At 36.8% G+C, this 16,963-nt stretch overlaps 1 protein-coding gene across 4 annotated transcripts in view; it reads left to right on the top strand.

Moving 5' to 3' along the window:
* Positions 1-16,963, top strand: part of APPL1 (adaptor protein, phosphotyrosine interacting with PH domain and leucine zipper 1) — a 52,754-nt gene that overhangs the window by 14,716 nt on the left and 21,075 nt on the right. For all 4 annotated transcript variants that reach the window (XM_030926667.1, XM_030926666.1, XM_030926670.1 and 1 more), the window contains 9 exons: positions 1,230-1,271; positions 2,029-2,087; positions 5,578-5,724; positions 6,906-6,988; positions 7,742-7,900; positions 8,912-9,100; positions 11,604-11,646; positions 12,948-13,004; positions 16,829-16,923. In XM_030926667.1, coding sequence (XP_030782527.1) covers positions 1,230-1,271; positions 2,029-2,087; positions 5,578-5,724; positions 6,906-6,988; positions 7,742-7,900; positions 8,912-9,100; positions 11,604-11,646; positions 12,948-13,004; positions 16,829-16,923 — 874 coding nt within the window. The remainder of the gene's footprint in view (positions 1-1,229; positions 1,272-2,028; positions 2,088-5,577; positions 5,725-6,905; positions 6,989-7,741; positions 7,901-8,911; positions 9,101-11,603; positions 11,647-12,947; positions 13,005-16,828; positions 16,924-16,963) is intronic.

Below are 16,963 nucleotides of genomic sequence, written 5' to 3' on the forward strand. Positions count from 1 at the left end.
CTTCACTCAAGGATGTGACATGAGCATTGAACAGTGAAGAGGAATTTGCCAGAAGAGTCATTGTTCTGTTAGAGGGACTAGAGTTCACAAAGTATGGCTTTTAGAAATACACAGCCTATTTGACAGTAGCAAGAAACTCAGTGTGGCTGCAATGCTGGATGTGTTAGAGTGAGGCAGGAGATGAATCCAGAAATAGAGGAGATGGGAGTAGGTCATGCTAAGAGGCTAGACTTCAGTTTATGAGCAAAGGAGTAGTCAATGGGGGTCTTTAAGGAGAGACACAATTCCTTTGGAGGATGGAATAGAGTAGCCTTGTTATGTAGGAGACTAGACTGGGAAGTTGTGGGAGTCCCATGAGATGTGACCAAGGCCTGAGTTAGGGTAGTGGCACAGGGTACAGAGGTGTATGTATGGGCTGAAGTGGCAAGAGGTAGGGGTACTGGCACATTTAACAGTCTACAACCTGGTTGTTTGTGGGTTTTATTTTTACCCACTTAGGATTACTAGGTGATACAATGAGTTTTATAGAATTGGTTCTGCTTTCCCATAACTTGTAATCTCAGCCATACAGACTTACTTCCAAAATATGTAGAGAGATTAAAAATATTGAACTAATGTATCAGTGAATGGTAAAGTATTTAAATTATACATGGAATACAGACAAATGCATATCATCATACTATTCTATATCTACCACCATTTCTGGACAGCAACCTGTGCCACCTTTACTTTACTCAGTCACCAATACATCTCTAATGTATTTTAAAGATGGAGTTACTAATTGTGGTTGTGATCCTCAAGAATGGTCATTTCTAAGGTCTAGAACAAGATCTCTTTTCTTCAGTGTAAGGGGACTGAATGGCATAATCTTATTAATAAGATGTTTTGTTTCTCGTTTAGCATTTGAATGTTTAGATTTATATACCAAAAATGCATGATTCTGGCACTAAACCAGAATATTTGCATATCTTAGCATTTACAGTGGGTGTTTAAATTTGTTTTTCTGTCATATCACTAATTTGTAGCAAGTAGATTTTCTGGTAGTGTAACTGTTGCTAATGATAGTAAATGTTTCATAGACTAGCTGAAACACAGAATAGCTTTTTCAACCTGAATGTTGAAGTATGAAATATTATTTGGAGTTTTAATTATAGTTTAACAGTTATTGTTTTCCAAACAAATGTATTTCATAAATATGCCAAACTTAAATTATTCTTGAACTTTTTCAGAAATACTAACGTTAAAGGAAGTATTTCAGATTGCAAGTAACGGTAAGCCCTATAATTTGCATACTTATTTCTTGCAGTGATGTATTTGTTTATCAGTGCATATCTGTGGCTAGATTCTTTGTAATAATTGAAAAAAAAAGAACCCAATTAAAAATAAGTGAACATTACTTAAATCAGTATTGCTTCTTAAATTACACTGTATAACCAGTGTAATTTAAGAAAAATCTTAAGGAAATTAAGTCTTATAGGTTACTATCTTCATAATGCCTAAAGAGATGTTATAGTATTTTACCTTTCTTGTTCTTTTATATATCCCAATTTTTCTTTAATGAGTGTTAGATATATATATGTGTGTGTGTGTGTGTGTGTATATATATATGTGTATATATTTTAAGATATGGGGTCTTGCTCTGTTGCCCAGGTTGGAGTGCAGTGGCTATTCAAGCCACAATCATAGCATACTGTAGTGATCCTGCTGCCCCATCCTCCTGATTAGCTGGAACTGTTGGCATGTACCACTGTGTCTAAGCTGCATTTGCTATTTTTAATACTACAAAATACTTTAAAAAGCTTTACTGCATTAGTTTCCTGGAATTAATTTTTTAAAAACCAGTTTGAGAAGTAGACACATAATTTAGGGGAAATTTAGCTGTGGGGAAAATTTGAGTTCAGTGATCATGTGGTAGGAAATTTTTGCTTCAGTACGTTTGTGGAAAGATGCACATGTGAAGACCATTGAAAGCATTTGTAAGTTTTGAAAAGTACTGTTGTATTGTTAACACTCGTTTCTTTTTTCCAGATCATGATGCTGCAATTAACAGATATAGCCGGTTATCCAAAAAAAGAGAAAATGACAAGGTGTGATACATATTTATTCCTTCAGTGTCATGATTAACAACTATTCATTAGGTGGTCTAGTTTTTCCTCTATCAAAATAGAGCCAGGAGTTACTTTGTATGTTTTGTTATATTACTCTTAGTTTATTCTTTCCTTCTAGCTGTTTGAAACCTTTCTGATAATCATTGATCTCTTTAAACAAAATACTTTCTTCGGCCAAAATTTGATGTTATGAGTAAACATAACTATTCTGGAAATGTAACTGATGCCCAGTATATAACATTGCCTCTTATTGCTTTGTATTTTGATGACATGGCATTGCTTCTGTTTAAATATATATGTGTGTTCAAAAATGTCTTCTGAGATAGAGTGGTCAAGAAGTAGAATTGTCACACACATAATGAAATTCTGTTATGAGGCCCTCCTTATTTACAGAAATATATATCTTTTGATATTTGTTCAAGGAGTGAAATACAGAAATATTACACTATATTTGAGGAGAAATGCATTCAAGTAAATATGAGAGAACAGAATATTAACAAGTTCTTCTGGGCGTGCCTTAAGATCATGTCTTTCTCCAGCACCTAGTCCAAGGCTTGATGTGTAGGTCTTTCTAGATGCTTGTGACTGAGGTGATCTCTGTGCCTGGGTGTTGGTGTCTGTAGCCTTGGCTGCAGCTGCTGTTGGAAACGCAGTGACTGCTTGTGGGAATCTATAGTTGGGTACGATTTACTGTGCAACAGCTACTGTGACAAAGGAAATGTTTCTCACACAAAAAAGTTTAGTACGAAGATTGATTTCCTTTTCGTTTTCTAATTTTAGCTGCAGACTACTACTTAATGGTGTATTGATAAAATGTATATATTTTGAGATCTCTAATAGTCACTTGGCCTTAGAGAAGTAGTCAAAGGCTCTAGGTATCAAATTTGATATATTTTACATTACTTCTGGCTATTCAAAGTATTTTAAAAAACACTTTTTCACCAACTTCATTTTATTTAAAAATTCATTGAGCACCTAATATATGTCAAACAGTCTGTTGGGTACCTTGGGGGAACAATGGGAATAGGCTTCACTCCTGCCCTCAAAGACTGGATACTGCACATTTATTGAAGGCTACCTGTGTGAAGGCATGCAAGTCGACTAGGAACCAAAGTACAAGGATGACAAGAAGGCATGGATTAACTCTGTTATTAGTTAAATACAATAATAGGGGTTTTAATAAAATGCTGAGAGAGCACAGAGAGGGGAGCAGTTAGCTTTGATTGGTGAATTGGGAAAGGTTACGCCTTTTTTTTTTTTTTTTTTTGAGACAGGGCCTCATTCTGACTCCCAGGCAGGAGTGCAGTGGCGCTGTCTCGGCTCACTGCAACCTCCACCTCCTGGGTTCAAGTGATTCTCCTGCCTCAGCCTCCCCAGTAACTGGGATTACAGGCGTGAGCCACCATGCTCAGCTAATTTTTGTATTTTTAGTAGAGGTGGGTGTTCACCGTGTTGGCCAGGCTGGTCTCAAACTCCTGACCTCAGGTGATCTGCCCGCCTCAGCCTCCCAAAGTGCTGGGATTACAGGCGTGAGCCACTGCACCTGACCAGCAAAGGTTACACTTTTAAAAGGTGACATTTACATTGAAGATAAGTGGATAACACTAGTTTGGAATTGGAGATTGCTTTCCTGAAAGAAAAACAGCCTTTCAGAGGCACATGGTGGAGTTGGGAGAGTGTAAAGGTTAGGAGTATTCTGTGACAGTAAAGGAGATGTTTGGAGATGTGGCAGAAAGGGTAAGAAGTATATTGGTACCAGATTACTATATTAATGACCTTGAAATTTGTGTTAGAGGGAGTGGATAGCTGCCAAAGGATTCTAAGTAGGTGAATAACATCATGCAGTTGTGTTATAGAACAAACATACTAATGAAAATGTGAAGAGGACAAGACTAGAGGGAATCCAATGAAAGGAATTGGAATAGTTTGCAAAGATATAATGAAGGCCTCAGCTAAGGTTGTTACTGAAAGTGGAGAGGAAGGAGTACTTTGGAGAGATATTTCTTAAGTATGAGTTGACAAGACTTGTGGTAATAGGAGGAATAAAAAATGAGTCCTAGATTTCTTGGATGTCTGGATGGATCCTGTAGTAAGTAAGAGAGCCAAAGTAGAAGAACAGGTTTTGTGTACAAAACTATCTTCAGTTTTGTACATTTGTAGCACATAAACACACATAAAGAACCCAGCTGGAGATGTGTTTCCTCTGTCCCTTGGGAGAGTGAGAGGGAAGAGATAAAATTTGTGAGTCATTGATGTATTGGAATATTAGAATATTCTTGGTACTTGAGGATTCTAAGGAGGAAGACAGAAGAACATAATGCCTATTACATAATAGGTATTCAATAAATATATGTTGTCTGAATAAAAGAACTCTAGGGAGCACACATATTTCAAGTATGGGTGAAGGAAGACAAGCAAGTACAAGAGAGGAAGACTATAGGGAGAGAACCAGGAGGGGAGAGTGGTATGCTGTGAACTGATCAAAGACTAATGGCTAAGCTAATAACAAACAATTGTCTGCCCTTCCTCCATGTGGTAAGCTTTCTCTGCCGTGCTTAGTTTAGTTACTGTACCATACCTAGTTATGTACAGAATTCTGTTTTCTTTTGTTTTTTTTTTTTTTTTGAGACGGAGTCTCGCTCTGTCGCCCAGGCTGGAGTGCAGTGGCCTGGATCTCAGCTCACTGCAAGCTCCGCCTCCCGGGTTTACGCCATTCTCCTGCCTCAGCCTCCTGAGTAGCTGGGACTACAGGCGCCCGCCATCTCGCCCGGCTAGTTTTTTGTATTTTTTAGTAGAGACGGGGTTTCACCGTGTTCGCCAGGATGGTCTCGATCTCCTGACCTCGTGATCAGCCCGTCTCGGCCTCCCAAAGTGCTGGGATTACAGGCTTGAGCCACCGCACCCGGCCTTTCAGAATTCTGTTTTCAATGTGCCTTTTTTTTTTTTTTTTTTTTTTTTTTGAGACAGTCTCTGTCGCCCAGGCTGGAGTACAGTTGTGTGATCTTGGCTCACTGCAACCTCCACCTCCCAGGGTGAAGCTAGTCTCATGCCTCAGCCTTCCCAGTAGCTGGAATTACAGGCATGTACCACTGCACCCAGCTAATTTTTTTCCATTTTTAGTAGAGACAGGGTTTTACCATGTTGACCAGGCTGCTCTTAAACTCCTGGCCTCAAGTGATCTTCCTGCCTCGGCCTCCCAAAGTGCTAGGATTACAGGTATGAGCCACCACGCCTGGCCTCAATGTGCATTTTGTAAATTATGTGGTTGGAAGTTAAACAGGAAAATTCGCTTAACCAGTATGTTGAAGGATTTCTAAAAGATCAGAAACAGGAACATCAATGCTCAATTGCTTGTGATACACCTTTTCCTCGGGTAGGCTCTTCTCCACAGCTCCTACTGAAGATAATACAAAATTAAGTAAATAATAGCAGATTATTTACTTAATTATTTAAATCTTTTCATTCAAAGGTGAAGTATGAAGTAACAGAAGATGTGTACACGTCTAGAAAGAAACAACACCAGACCATGATGCATTATTTTTGTGCATTAAATACTCTTCAGTACAAGAAGAAAATAGCATTGTTAGAACCTCTACTTGGGTACATGCAAGCTCAGGTAAATACTATACTGTATTTTGGATTATAACTGTCCTAAAAGCTTTATATTAAGCTTGATATTTACATTAAGTATAAAGATATTATAAACTATTTTCAACATCCTTGTTCATGTCTGTGTTTTAAGAAGTAATTTTAAAAAATGTCATCAGACTATTATTTTAAGGAAGTTAAGCAGAATGGTTTTCCTTGCAAATGAAGATTTCAAATATTTTAGGGTAAATGAAACCACTTGTTCATCATAGCTGGGGACTGAGAACAGAAAGCTAAATGAATTTCAGAGTTATACCTATTGCTGGAGCTTCACCTAAACACTTGCTTCATAATAGATCTGAAAGAGAATGAACAGGCTTGAGTTTATCCCATATTCCTTGCATGCTTCCTGAGTTAAAAATAATAGATGAACTCCAGCGTGCCCCAAGAGTACATCAGGAAGGGGGCTAGAAATTTGTTTTGGGTAGTATAAGACAAAGTGTCAGTCTCCTAAAAATTAAGAGTTTAAAGAAAATTGAGGCCAGGCGCGGTGCCTCATGCCTATAATCGAGCACTTTGGTAGGCCGAGGTAGGAGAATCACTTGAGTCCAGGAGTTTGAGACTGGCCTTAGCAATGTAGGGAGACCCCATCTCTACAAAAAATGAAAAAATTAGTTGGGCTTGGTAGCATGCCTCAGTGGTCCCATCAACTTGGGAGGCTGAGATGGAAGGATCCCTCGAGCCTAGGAGGCTGAGGCTGCAGTGAGGTGTTATTGTGCAGTCTGGATGACAAAGCGAGACCCTGTCTCAAGAAAAAAAAAAATTTTGAATCTATTTAAGTAAAAGAGTACTTTACTGATTATTCCTCAGATAGAAAACTTATCTTGTAAACATGAAATACTTTATATAATTTATTGGAAATACTTTAAAATTTATTTTCCAATTTTAAAAGATTGTTAACCATAACATATGTATTACTTGTTCCAATCCAAAAAATATAAAAGGATATGTAGTGGAATTTAAGTCTAACTTCCTTAATGGCTCCATGTGCAGTAGAAATCGCAAACTACAATGTATTTTTACACAAATGGGAATATTCCTTTGTTTTTTACTTAACCATGTATCTTAGAGATTGTTTATATGATTTACTTTAAGTATTGCTTAATGTATTTTTGTATTGTTCAATTCCCCCCACTCCCTGCTCTCCAGATAAGTTTCTTTAAGATGGGTTCTGAAAATCTTAATGAACAACTGGAAGAATTTTTAGCTAATATTGGAACAAGCGTTCAGAAGTAAGTATTTTTTTCCTTAAAATTGAAAATGAAATGATGTGAATGATAGCTTAACAGCTCAATGATATAATATAAAGATATTTGTCATTTAATTTCCTGAGGGAATATTTTCCCTGCCATGAGAGTTTCTTATGTGGTCCATGGTTACTTCTTGTTTTTTTTTTGTTTTTTGTTTTTTGTTTTTTGTTTTTAATCTCTTTTTTCCATAGATTGTGAACTTCGAATTTCTTAATGGTGATCATTTGATTCTAAACTCAGTTTTATGTCTGAATATAACAGACACATAATAGTAATTCCCCATAAGTGAAATTATCTTTAAACTTGAAATTGTGGGAGTTTAATGGGAGATTACTAAATAGCCATGAAAGCTTAGAGAGAGAGAGAAAGCAGTTCTCATCAGGTTCAAAATGCTGAGCAGTATATGTGGTCTGTCCGCGGTATGGAGAGAGATGAAAGTGATTGTTGTTTTAAAGGCACAGGACCTCTGTTTTAAAGGCGCAGTTTGAAAATTACACCGAAAGCAGGGATTCAGTGGGACTTCATTCATTTTTTGAATTTAGTATTGTTTCCAAAATACCTAAGTTTCAAATAAACTGTAAACCTGTTTTAAAATGTGTTCGTGTTGTTTTAACCACGCATACCACATTTCCTCTCTTTAAGAAAACGTACCCAAAACAAATATGCAGGTAAACATGATTGGTAAGGAGTTCTATATTGGTTGTGATTTGTAGTAAATAATCTGTTCTGTGTCAGTGTTCGCAGGGAAATGGACAGTGATATAGAGACCATGCAACAGACAATAGAGGATTTGGAAGTAGCCAGTGATCCCTTATATGTGCCTGACCCAGACCCCACCAAATTTCCTGTTAATCGAAATTTAACCCGAAAGGCTGGATACCTTAATGCTAGGAAGTAAGAAAACTATTGTTATTTTTGTATATTGTATATCATGTAAGACAATACCAAATGAATATAATAAATAATTGATGTCTGTCATATTGTTTTGATTTTTATTAAAGGTTGAAACTTTTTAGAGGTGTTAGTATTATGTGAACTTTTTGACAGATGAGGTACGTGAATACTTTTCAGAAGTAAAATCCTACCTAGATATTTATTGAATAATGTAGAATGATAAAAGAAGTGAAACCAAGGCTGGGTGTGGTGGCTCACACCTGTGATCCCAGCACTTTGTGGGAGATCAAGGCGGGTGGATCACCTGAGGTCAGGAGTTCGAGACCAGCCTGGCCAACATGGTGGAGCTCCACCTCTACTAAAAATACAAAAATTAGATGAGCATGGTGGCTTATGCCTGTAATCCCAGCTACTCAGGAGGCTGAGGCACAAGAATCACTTGAACCTGGGAGGCAGAGGTTGCGGTGACCCGAGATCGCGCCACTGCACTCCAGCCTGGGGGACAGAGTAAGACTCTGTCTCAAAAAAAAAATGAAGTGAAATTAATTTGAGTTTGAGTAAATATTCACGTATGGTATCATCGCATGAGAATGCTGTGAAATATCATTTATCATACTTTAATATATTTGTAATTATAGCACCAAGTCAAATGTTAGTTTTTACCTGATGATAGGATGAAGCAGGTTAACCCTAGAAATAAAATAAATTATATTGTTTTGAATTTACTCCCTTGGAAGTTGAACTATAGCCTGTATTTTATGGATCGTTATTATAACAGCCACAGTTTGATAATTTCCAGCCTTGTTTTGGAAACTGTATACACATTCACAAAAGTGAGTCAACATACATGAATTTATTTTAGAGACTGAAAGCATATTTATATTTATTTTCTTGGCATCTTGGTGCCTTTTCGGAAGCCAGTTCTTTGTAACATGCTTTATCTTGTGTCTAGCTGATGATGAGATTTCAGGTATGTTGTTACTAAAGAGTGAATGTGCTTTCTTCATTTAGTAAAACAGGCTTGGTGTCATCTACCTGGGACAGACAGTTTTACTTCACGCAGGGTGGAAATTTAATGAGTCAGGCCCGTGGGGATGTAGCAGGAGGCCTGGCCATGGACATAGACAACTGTTCAGTGATGGCTGTGGACTGTGAAGACAGACGATATTGTTTTCAGATCACCTCTTTCGATGGAAAAAAGTTAGTATTTTTTTCTACTACTAATAATCTATAATATTTTAAACTTCTGAAATGTGGGATAATTCCTTTTTGTTTAGAAATTTTATGGACATTTTAGGTTCATATGTATTAAGATAAATTGCTTTTTAATCTTGTAGAAATATATTGAATTTTTGTTTCTGACTTGGTTAAATGGTTTGTTGATATTTTGAGGTTGTCCAAGCAATGTCATATAGTAAAGACCTGTGATTTCATGTTAGGGAACTGGAACTGAAAATCCTGCATAGTATCGGGGAAGACAGAACAAGTTAATGGAAAGAGTCCTAAACCTGGAGTCAGAAAGTTCAAATTCTGGATCCATTACTTACTCTATGGTCTCAGACAGTAGAGTAATGTCTGTAACCCCTCTCAGCTCCATTTTTGTTCATGTAAAATGTGAGTGGGGGGGTTGTAATCCCTACTTCATAAATTGATGTGAGGAACAGAAATTCTAACGTATGTAATGTGACTGACATATAGTAGGTGCTAACAACAGTGTTATTTTAAAAGGTTAATCAAATATTTCTGATCAGATTATTTTTCCATTAATGTTTATAATACCATTTAAAAAGATTTCTATTACCTTTTTTGAGGTGGGGTCTTACTGTGTCTCCCTGGCTGGAATGCAGTGGTGTGAACATGGCTCACTGTAGCCTCAACCTCCTGGGCTCAAGGGATCCTCCCACCTCAGGATCCCAAGTTGCTAGGATCACAGGTGCATGCCACCATGTCTGGCAATGAAAAAAAAATTTTTTTGTAGAGATGTCTCATCATGTTGCCCAGGCTGGTCTCAAACTCCTGGGCTTAAGTGGTCCTCCTGCGCTAGCCTCCCAAAGTGCTAGGATTATAGGCCTGAGCCACCACGCCCAAGCTTCTGTTACCTTTGCATTAAATGAGAATCTTTAAAGTAGCATTTAAAAGAAATTTTCAAAAAGCATGGAAAGTTTAAAAAGGAGTATGAAAAAATTCTACTGTCTTATTAATCGAAAGCAACAATTAACTTTTTTGTCCATTGCCTTCCAATTTTTAACCTAAGTACATTTTTAAAATAGTTGAAGAAATACTGTAATTTGGATTTGTAGCCACCTATTAAAAACATGTTATAATGGCTATTCTATAATCTATTTAAGGACATACATTATAATTTAAACATTTTCCTAATGATAGATGTTTAGACTATCTGCCATTTTTCCCCTACTCAATTAAAATACTGCTTTTAACCTTTGAACTTTCTTTTTTTTTAAATGACTAAAATATTTATTTTAGTATTGTTTATAAGAGTGGAAATTTGCAAACATTTTAAAATAAGTGATTAATCTGATATCTTAATTTAATATTCAGGAGCAGCCTCTGGGTTCCCTGAAAGTCATTTTTCCCCCTGTATTTATGTATATTAAGACATTATAAAAATAAATAAATTTGACCTTTACCTCTGAAAAAAAGATACTATAGGCCAGGCTTGGTGGCTCATGCCTGTAATCCCAGCTCTTTGGGAGGCCAAGTGGGTGGATCACCTGAGGTCAGGAGTTTGAGACCAGCCTGGCCAACATGGTGAAACCCAGTCTCTACTAAAAATACAAAAATTAGCTGGGCATGGTAGCAGGTGCCTGTAATCCTACCTACTTGGGAGGCTGACGCAGGGAGAATTGCTTGAACCCAGGAGGCAGAGGTTGCAGTGAGCCGAGATCGCGCCACTGCATTCCAACCTGGACAACAGAGTGAGACTTTGTCTCAAAAAAAAAAAAAAAAGATATTATAGCTCACTATCCTTTATCAAAATGGTTGTTTAATTTCACATTCCTTCTACAAACATACAATGAATGCCAATATTGTGTGGATTTATCCCACTAGATATTGGGAATCACTGTATTCATTTATCAAAATTACCAACTTGTTAACATGTTACTTACTATAAGTACTTACTTTTTGTTTAATGCTTACCTGATTTCTCCTTTCATATTCCTGGTGTGATGCAAAATTAGTAAAAATTATTATTTTCTCTAACTCTAATATTGTATCTATAGAAAAGTGAATTAATGATATGTTAATGATTAACATTGAAATATTTGATTTAATATTAAAGGAGAAATAATGAAGTAAAGTTTTTGCTATTAGGATCACTGATGCATATTTGAAATATATATGATAAGTTCATAATATATAGGAAATGTATATGATAAGTTGAAATGTATTGCCTTCACTGAAATGTAACTTTGTCATGGTCTGTCTTCTGAGGATCAGTACCTGTTTCCTTTTTAGTACATCTTGGGATAGGTGGCCAAAGTCAGAGTTGTTAAAGTCTGCATCCTGATACCTCTGGTGGTCTCCTTTTCCTAAGATACTGTTGGTTGTGTTTTGTTTTTGTTCTTTTAATACCGATTGGTTTTTATATATGCCTTTACCTTTAAAGATTAAAAAGTTCTCTCAGATTATGTTGAAAATACTTTTTTAAACAGTTGAGGCTTAAATGTCTCTTCTCTTCCAGATCTTCAATTTTGCAAGCAGAGAGTAAAAAAGATCATGAAGAGGTAAGATTTTACCTAGTTCATTTCTTCATTGACATTTAAAAATATTTCTCTGATGACAAAACATTTATTAATATGTTCATTGTAGAAATTTTGGAAAATCCTAGTTAATTAAAAATATTTTTTTCTTTTTTTGGCGAAGGTCTATTGTCCTTGAGCAATATTCTTGTTTCTCACAGAATTTTGTAGTGGGAGGGACCTTAGAGATCATCTCTGCTATTTTAAAGACTCAGATTGAGAAATGACCTTGTGACTGTTGCTGTCTGGCAGGCTGTTAGTATCATGAGGTGACAGTTTAATTTACTCCCTTCTCTCACCAATCCTTTGAGACACTATTTGCTGCACTAAGAACATAGTGGCAGCAGATGTGACATGGCAGGAAGCAACTAAAGCTGAAAATCTTGGAGAAATGAAAGATAGAAAAACAAAAATTTGGGAGTCTCTGTTCTTCCTCATGAGCCTTTTATTTTTGACTCCATTTTTACTCCTAGTATATCAGATATGGAAGGTAAGGTATTAGCAATAATTGATGCTTCAGACCTTTATCTTGAGAAACATTCTTCCATGAAAATATATCTTAGCTTGATTTTTTGCCTTTTAATTTGGCATTATAATTGTGTTGGTAAAAGATAAAAGTTGGAAATGCTATAGAGATCTACCTTTATTTACTTCTTATGGAAAAGAGTAATATTAAAACTTGCTTTTGGTCTCTGAGGAACACACACAAATGTCTCTGTTCTCTGCATAATTTACCAAACGAAATATTTGTTTAGATTAGTGAGGCTCATCAGGCACTTCAGTCCTCGAGAGTGAAGCAGCAGATGTAGAGCGGAGACTGTTTTCTATGCTAATTATTTATAAACTTGACAGAAGGGAGGCATGTAAAATATATTCACCCAGAATATATTTGTCTTTTAAGTTTTTTTTGCATTTGTGTTTATGATACCTGAGTTCACACCGTCTTGTTTGGTGGGGATTAGGAGGGGAAGTGATATAAAAAGATAAATATAGATTATTAAGTATAATTTAACATGATTGCTGTATTTTTTTATTTTCTTATATGAATTAAACTTGAGATTCTTATATAAATCTACTGAATGTTTTCATATATTTAAATAATAAAAATATTGAATGTTCTTTTATATATATTTATATATACGCACCCTCTTTATGAAATGTTTTCTTATAAGGAAGATAAATGTATTACTTCTAATGAAACATCTGTTGCAGTTGAGTATTGAACATTTGCCTTTACAAGAGAAGCTTTGTAGATAATTATATTTTTCTATTTTTTCCTCTTGCAGTGGATCTGTACAATAAACAACATATCTAAACAAATATACTTAAGTGAAAATCCAGAGGTAATATTTTTATTTTATGTCACCCAGATCTAACAAAATTGAGTAATTTTGTGGCTTACGTGTTTTTATTAATTCATAATTTCTCAAGTTCTATAATTTTTTAATTTGGCCTTGAATGGGTAGCTTTTTTTTTTTTTTTTTTTTTTTTTTTTGGAGACAGAGTCTCACCCTGTTGCCCAGGCCGGAGTGCAGTGGCCTGATCTTTGTTCACTGCAGTCTCCACCTCCCAGGTTCAAATGATTTCTCTTGCCTCAGCCTCCCCAGTAGCTGAGATTACAGGTGTGTGCCACCTTATCCAGCTAATTTTTGTATTTTTAGTAGAGACAGGATTTGATCATGTTGGCCAGGCTGGTCTCGAACTCCTGTCCTCAGGTGATCTGGCCGTCTTGGCCTCCCAAAGTGCTGGGATTATAGGTGTGAGCCACTACGCCTGGCCTGAATGAGTAGCTTTAATGTGCCATGTATGTAATGAGTGGTCTTCCTAGAACAATAAATTATTTCAAAAGATACTCAACTCAGTCAACCAACAAATATTTATTGGGTGTTGACTATTTAACTCTGTGTTGAACACCATGAAGAAAGGAAATACAGAAGAAAATTGAGCCATGGCCTCTGCCCTCTAGGAGCCCATCTGTATGGAGAGACAAAATTAAAACTTTAGGTAACATTTCAGATAAAACAGGATGTAATTGAAAGCATATGGTGATGACTAAAGGCTTAAGTTTTGAGAATAGTTTTGAGAATATTAAGATCAGTGTGGACTTTAGAGAAAACTCTGTGGAGATGGTGGAAACTTGAGTTGGGTAGGATTTGTTTGTGTTTTGAGGAAAAGAAGACACAGTGCAGATAAGAGAATAAGTACAAATGCAGAAATGGCAAATTTATGAAACTAGTATAATTAAAGATTCTTTTTTTTTTTTTGGAGACAGAGTCTTGCTGTGTCGCCCAGACTGGAGTGCAGTGGCATTATCTCAGCTCACTGCAGCCTCCGCCTCCCGGGTTCAAGCGATTCTCCTGCCTCAGCCTTTTGAGTAGCTGGGACTACAGGCCCGCGCCACCATGCCTGGCCAATTTTTGTATTTTTAATAGAGACAGCGTTTTGCCATGTTGGCCAGGCTGGTCTCAAACTTCTAACTTCAGGTTATCTACCTGCCTTGGCCTCCCAAAGTGCTGGGATTACAGGCATGAGCCACCATGCCCAGCCAAGTTAAAGGTTCTTCATAGAGAATACAAAACTGAAATATGCATACAAGTCAGTTAGCGGTCTTGTTAAAAGGCATAATATGATTCAGTATGTCTGGGGTGATACAGCGTGAATTCCCAGTTTTGCAAAGTATACTTTGTGTAGTAAGGATATCAAACCAGATGAACACTGAAGTGTAGATACAGCCATAGGTGCAGTCCAAACATACAGGTAGAACACAGGGGTACAGAGAATCCTGGAAGGAGTCAAGTGGGTACCGCAGTATAGTTGGAAAAGGACTTGACTCTGGGACAGAAGCTGTCTGACCTCTGCCACTCTTGGTGGGCCTGTCTGTGCTATGAGAGTCCAGGCAACTCCTGGCTGATGATTTCAGCTGAGGCTGGGAGGGCTAATTTCTTTGGGAGGCTCTTACTCTTCTAAATCGTAATCTGCTGTTGATGTAATGGTGGATTAGATGGGAGGGCTAGACTAGTTTAGTAACTGATTGATATGAAGGATGAAAGAGATGAATAAGGTAAAGATGACTTCCAGGTTTTAAACCCAAGGGAAGAGAAGAGGAATTTGGGAAAGAAGAGTTCTGTTTTTTTCTTAATAAATTTGAGGTGCCAGCTAAGAAATGCCTAGGAGGAAGTTTTGAACCATAGAAACAAAATCTCATGACCTCCAAAATACTAGTAATTATACTGTAACGTATAATGTATTATAATTATGCCTAATACAATAAATTATGAGTTTAGGCTGGGTGTGGTGGCTCACGCCTGTAATCCCAGCACTTTGGGAGGCCGAGGTGGGTGGATCACGAGGTCAGGAGATCAAGACCATCCTGGCTAACATGGTGAAACCCCATCTCTACTAAAAATACACAAAATTAGCCGTGCATGGTGGTAAGCGCCTGTAGTCCCAGCTACTCGGGAGGCTGAGGCAGGAGAATGGCGTGAACCCGGGAGGTGGAGCTTGCAGTGAGCCGAGATCACGCCACTGCACTCCAGCCTGGGTGACAAAGCAAGACTCTGTCTCAAAAAATAAATAAATAAATAAATAAATTATGAGTTTAATTATGGAAAATCAGTGTTAACTATAGAGAAACCTTTTGCTTTTAGTAATTTGATCTCCTGCCAATCTAGCTCTTCCTTTTTGTAAGGTTATTTGGGAGCAACAAAAAATACCATTAAAATACAAATTAAATGATTTATTTTATCATCTAGGGAATACAGTGTTTGGATTTGAATAGTTTGTAATACTTATATAGTCTTTTCCTACCAATTATCAGAACTAATTTTTAGTTAGTATTTCCTAGGTTATCCAGAATTATTTTATCTGTATTAGTGAGAATAGAAATTTTGATCAGTTTGTGGCATTGTATTGGTGATTTTGCTAACCATAAGACACAGAAATGCAAAATTGTTTTGTTATTATTTTTTCTAATTTAAAGACCATTTTTATGGAGTAGTGCCTATTGTCCCAACTACTCAGGAGGCTGAGGGGGAGGACTGCTTAAGCCTAGGAGATCGAGGGTGCAGTGAGCCATAATCATTGCATGCCAGCCTGGGCAGCAGAGAACCTGTTTCCCAAAAAAAGACCATTTAAAAAACTGTGAAAAAATCTACAAATTTACCATGTTAACTGTTTTTAAGTATAGAGAAATGTTAACTATATGTACATGATTAAAACAGATCTCTAATTTAAATACCATTTTTATTCAGTCAATATTTTAAATAAAACAGTCTAAAGTATTTCTTATGAAAAGCTTTCTTATTTTCAATTTTTTGGACTGAAAATATGACAACTTTATAAATTAATAAATAGATATTTCTGAGCATAATTATATTCTGGAAAATTGTGAAAACTTCACCAGCATAGTTATAAAATACTCATATTTTGTGAGTATTTCCTATTCCTTCTAAATTTCTTTATTCAACAAATGTATTGATTGTCCATTGTGCCAGGCAGTGGACTGGGTGCTAGCAATACAAACTTTAATTTAAAAAATCTGGTGGTGGCCGGGCGCGGTGGCTCAAGCCTGTAATCCCAGCACTTTGGGAGGCCGAGACGGGCGGATCACGAGGTCAGGAGATCAAGACCATCCTGGCTAACATGGTGAAACCCCGTCTCTACTAAAAATACAAAAAAAACTAGCCGGGCGACCTGGCGGGCGCCTGTAGTCCCAGCTACTCGGGAGGCTGAGGCAGGAGAATGGCGTGAACCCGGGAGGCGGAGCTTGCAGTGAGCTGAGATCCGGCCACTGCACTCCAGCCTGGGCGACAGAGCGAGACTCCGTCTCAAAAAAAAAAAAAAATCTGGTGGTTAAAAATGTAAAGAAAACAATATTTTCTTTCAAAATTTAAAGTGTGCAACACTTGCAGGGAATTTAAAAAAATTAAAGAAAAAGCAATATTTAATAATTACATATAAGTAGAAAATCAAATTTTTTGCTAGGTTATGGGAAGAGGAAATCAGTTATGTACCCTAATATTAAGATGAGGGAATATAGAACTACTTTAGTAGCTCTAATTTATATTTTAAGTGTAACCAGAAGCATTCTAACCATTCAGAGTTACATTCAAACTTTTGGTTTGCTTACTTTACTAATATTAGTCCTTTTTTAAAAAAATTAAAATAGGAAACTGCTGCACGAGTAAATCAGTCAGCTCTGGAAGCTGTCACTCCTTCCCCATCTTTCCAGCAGAGGCACGAGAGCCTGCGGCCAGCCGCAGGGTAAGTTACCACACTGTGAGTTATTTAAAGAAGGATATGG

The sequence above is a fragment of the Rhinopithecus roxellana genome, chromosome 1 (genome assembly GCF_007565055.1).
Source record: "Rhinopithecus roxellana isolate Shanxi Qingling chromosome 1, ASM756505v1, whole genome shotgun sequence".
NCBI classification, from domain to species: domain Eukaryota; kingdom Metazoa; phylum Chordata; class Mammalia; order Primates; family Cercopithecidae; genus Rhinopithecus; species Rhinopithecus roxellana.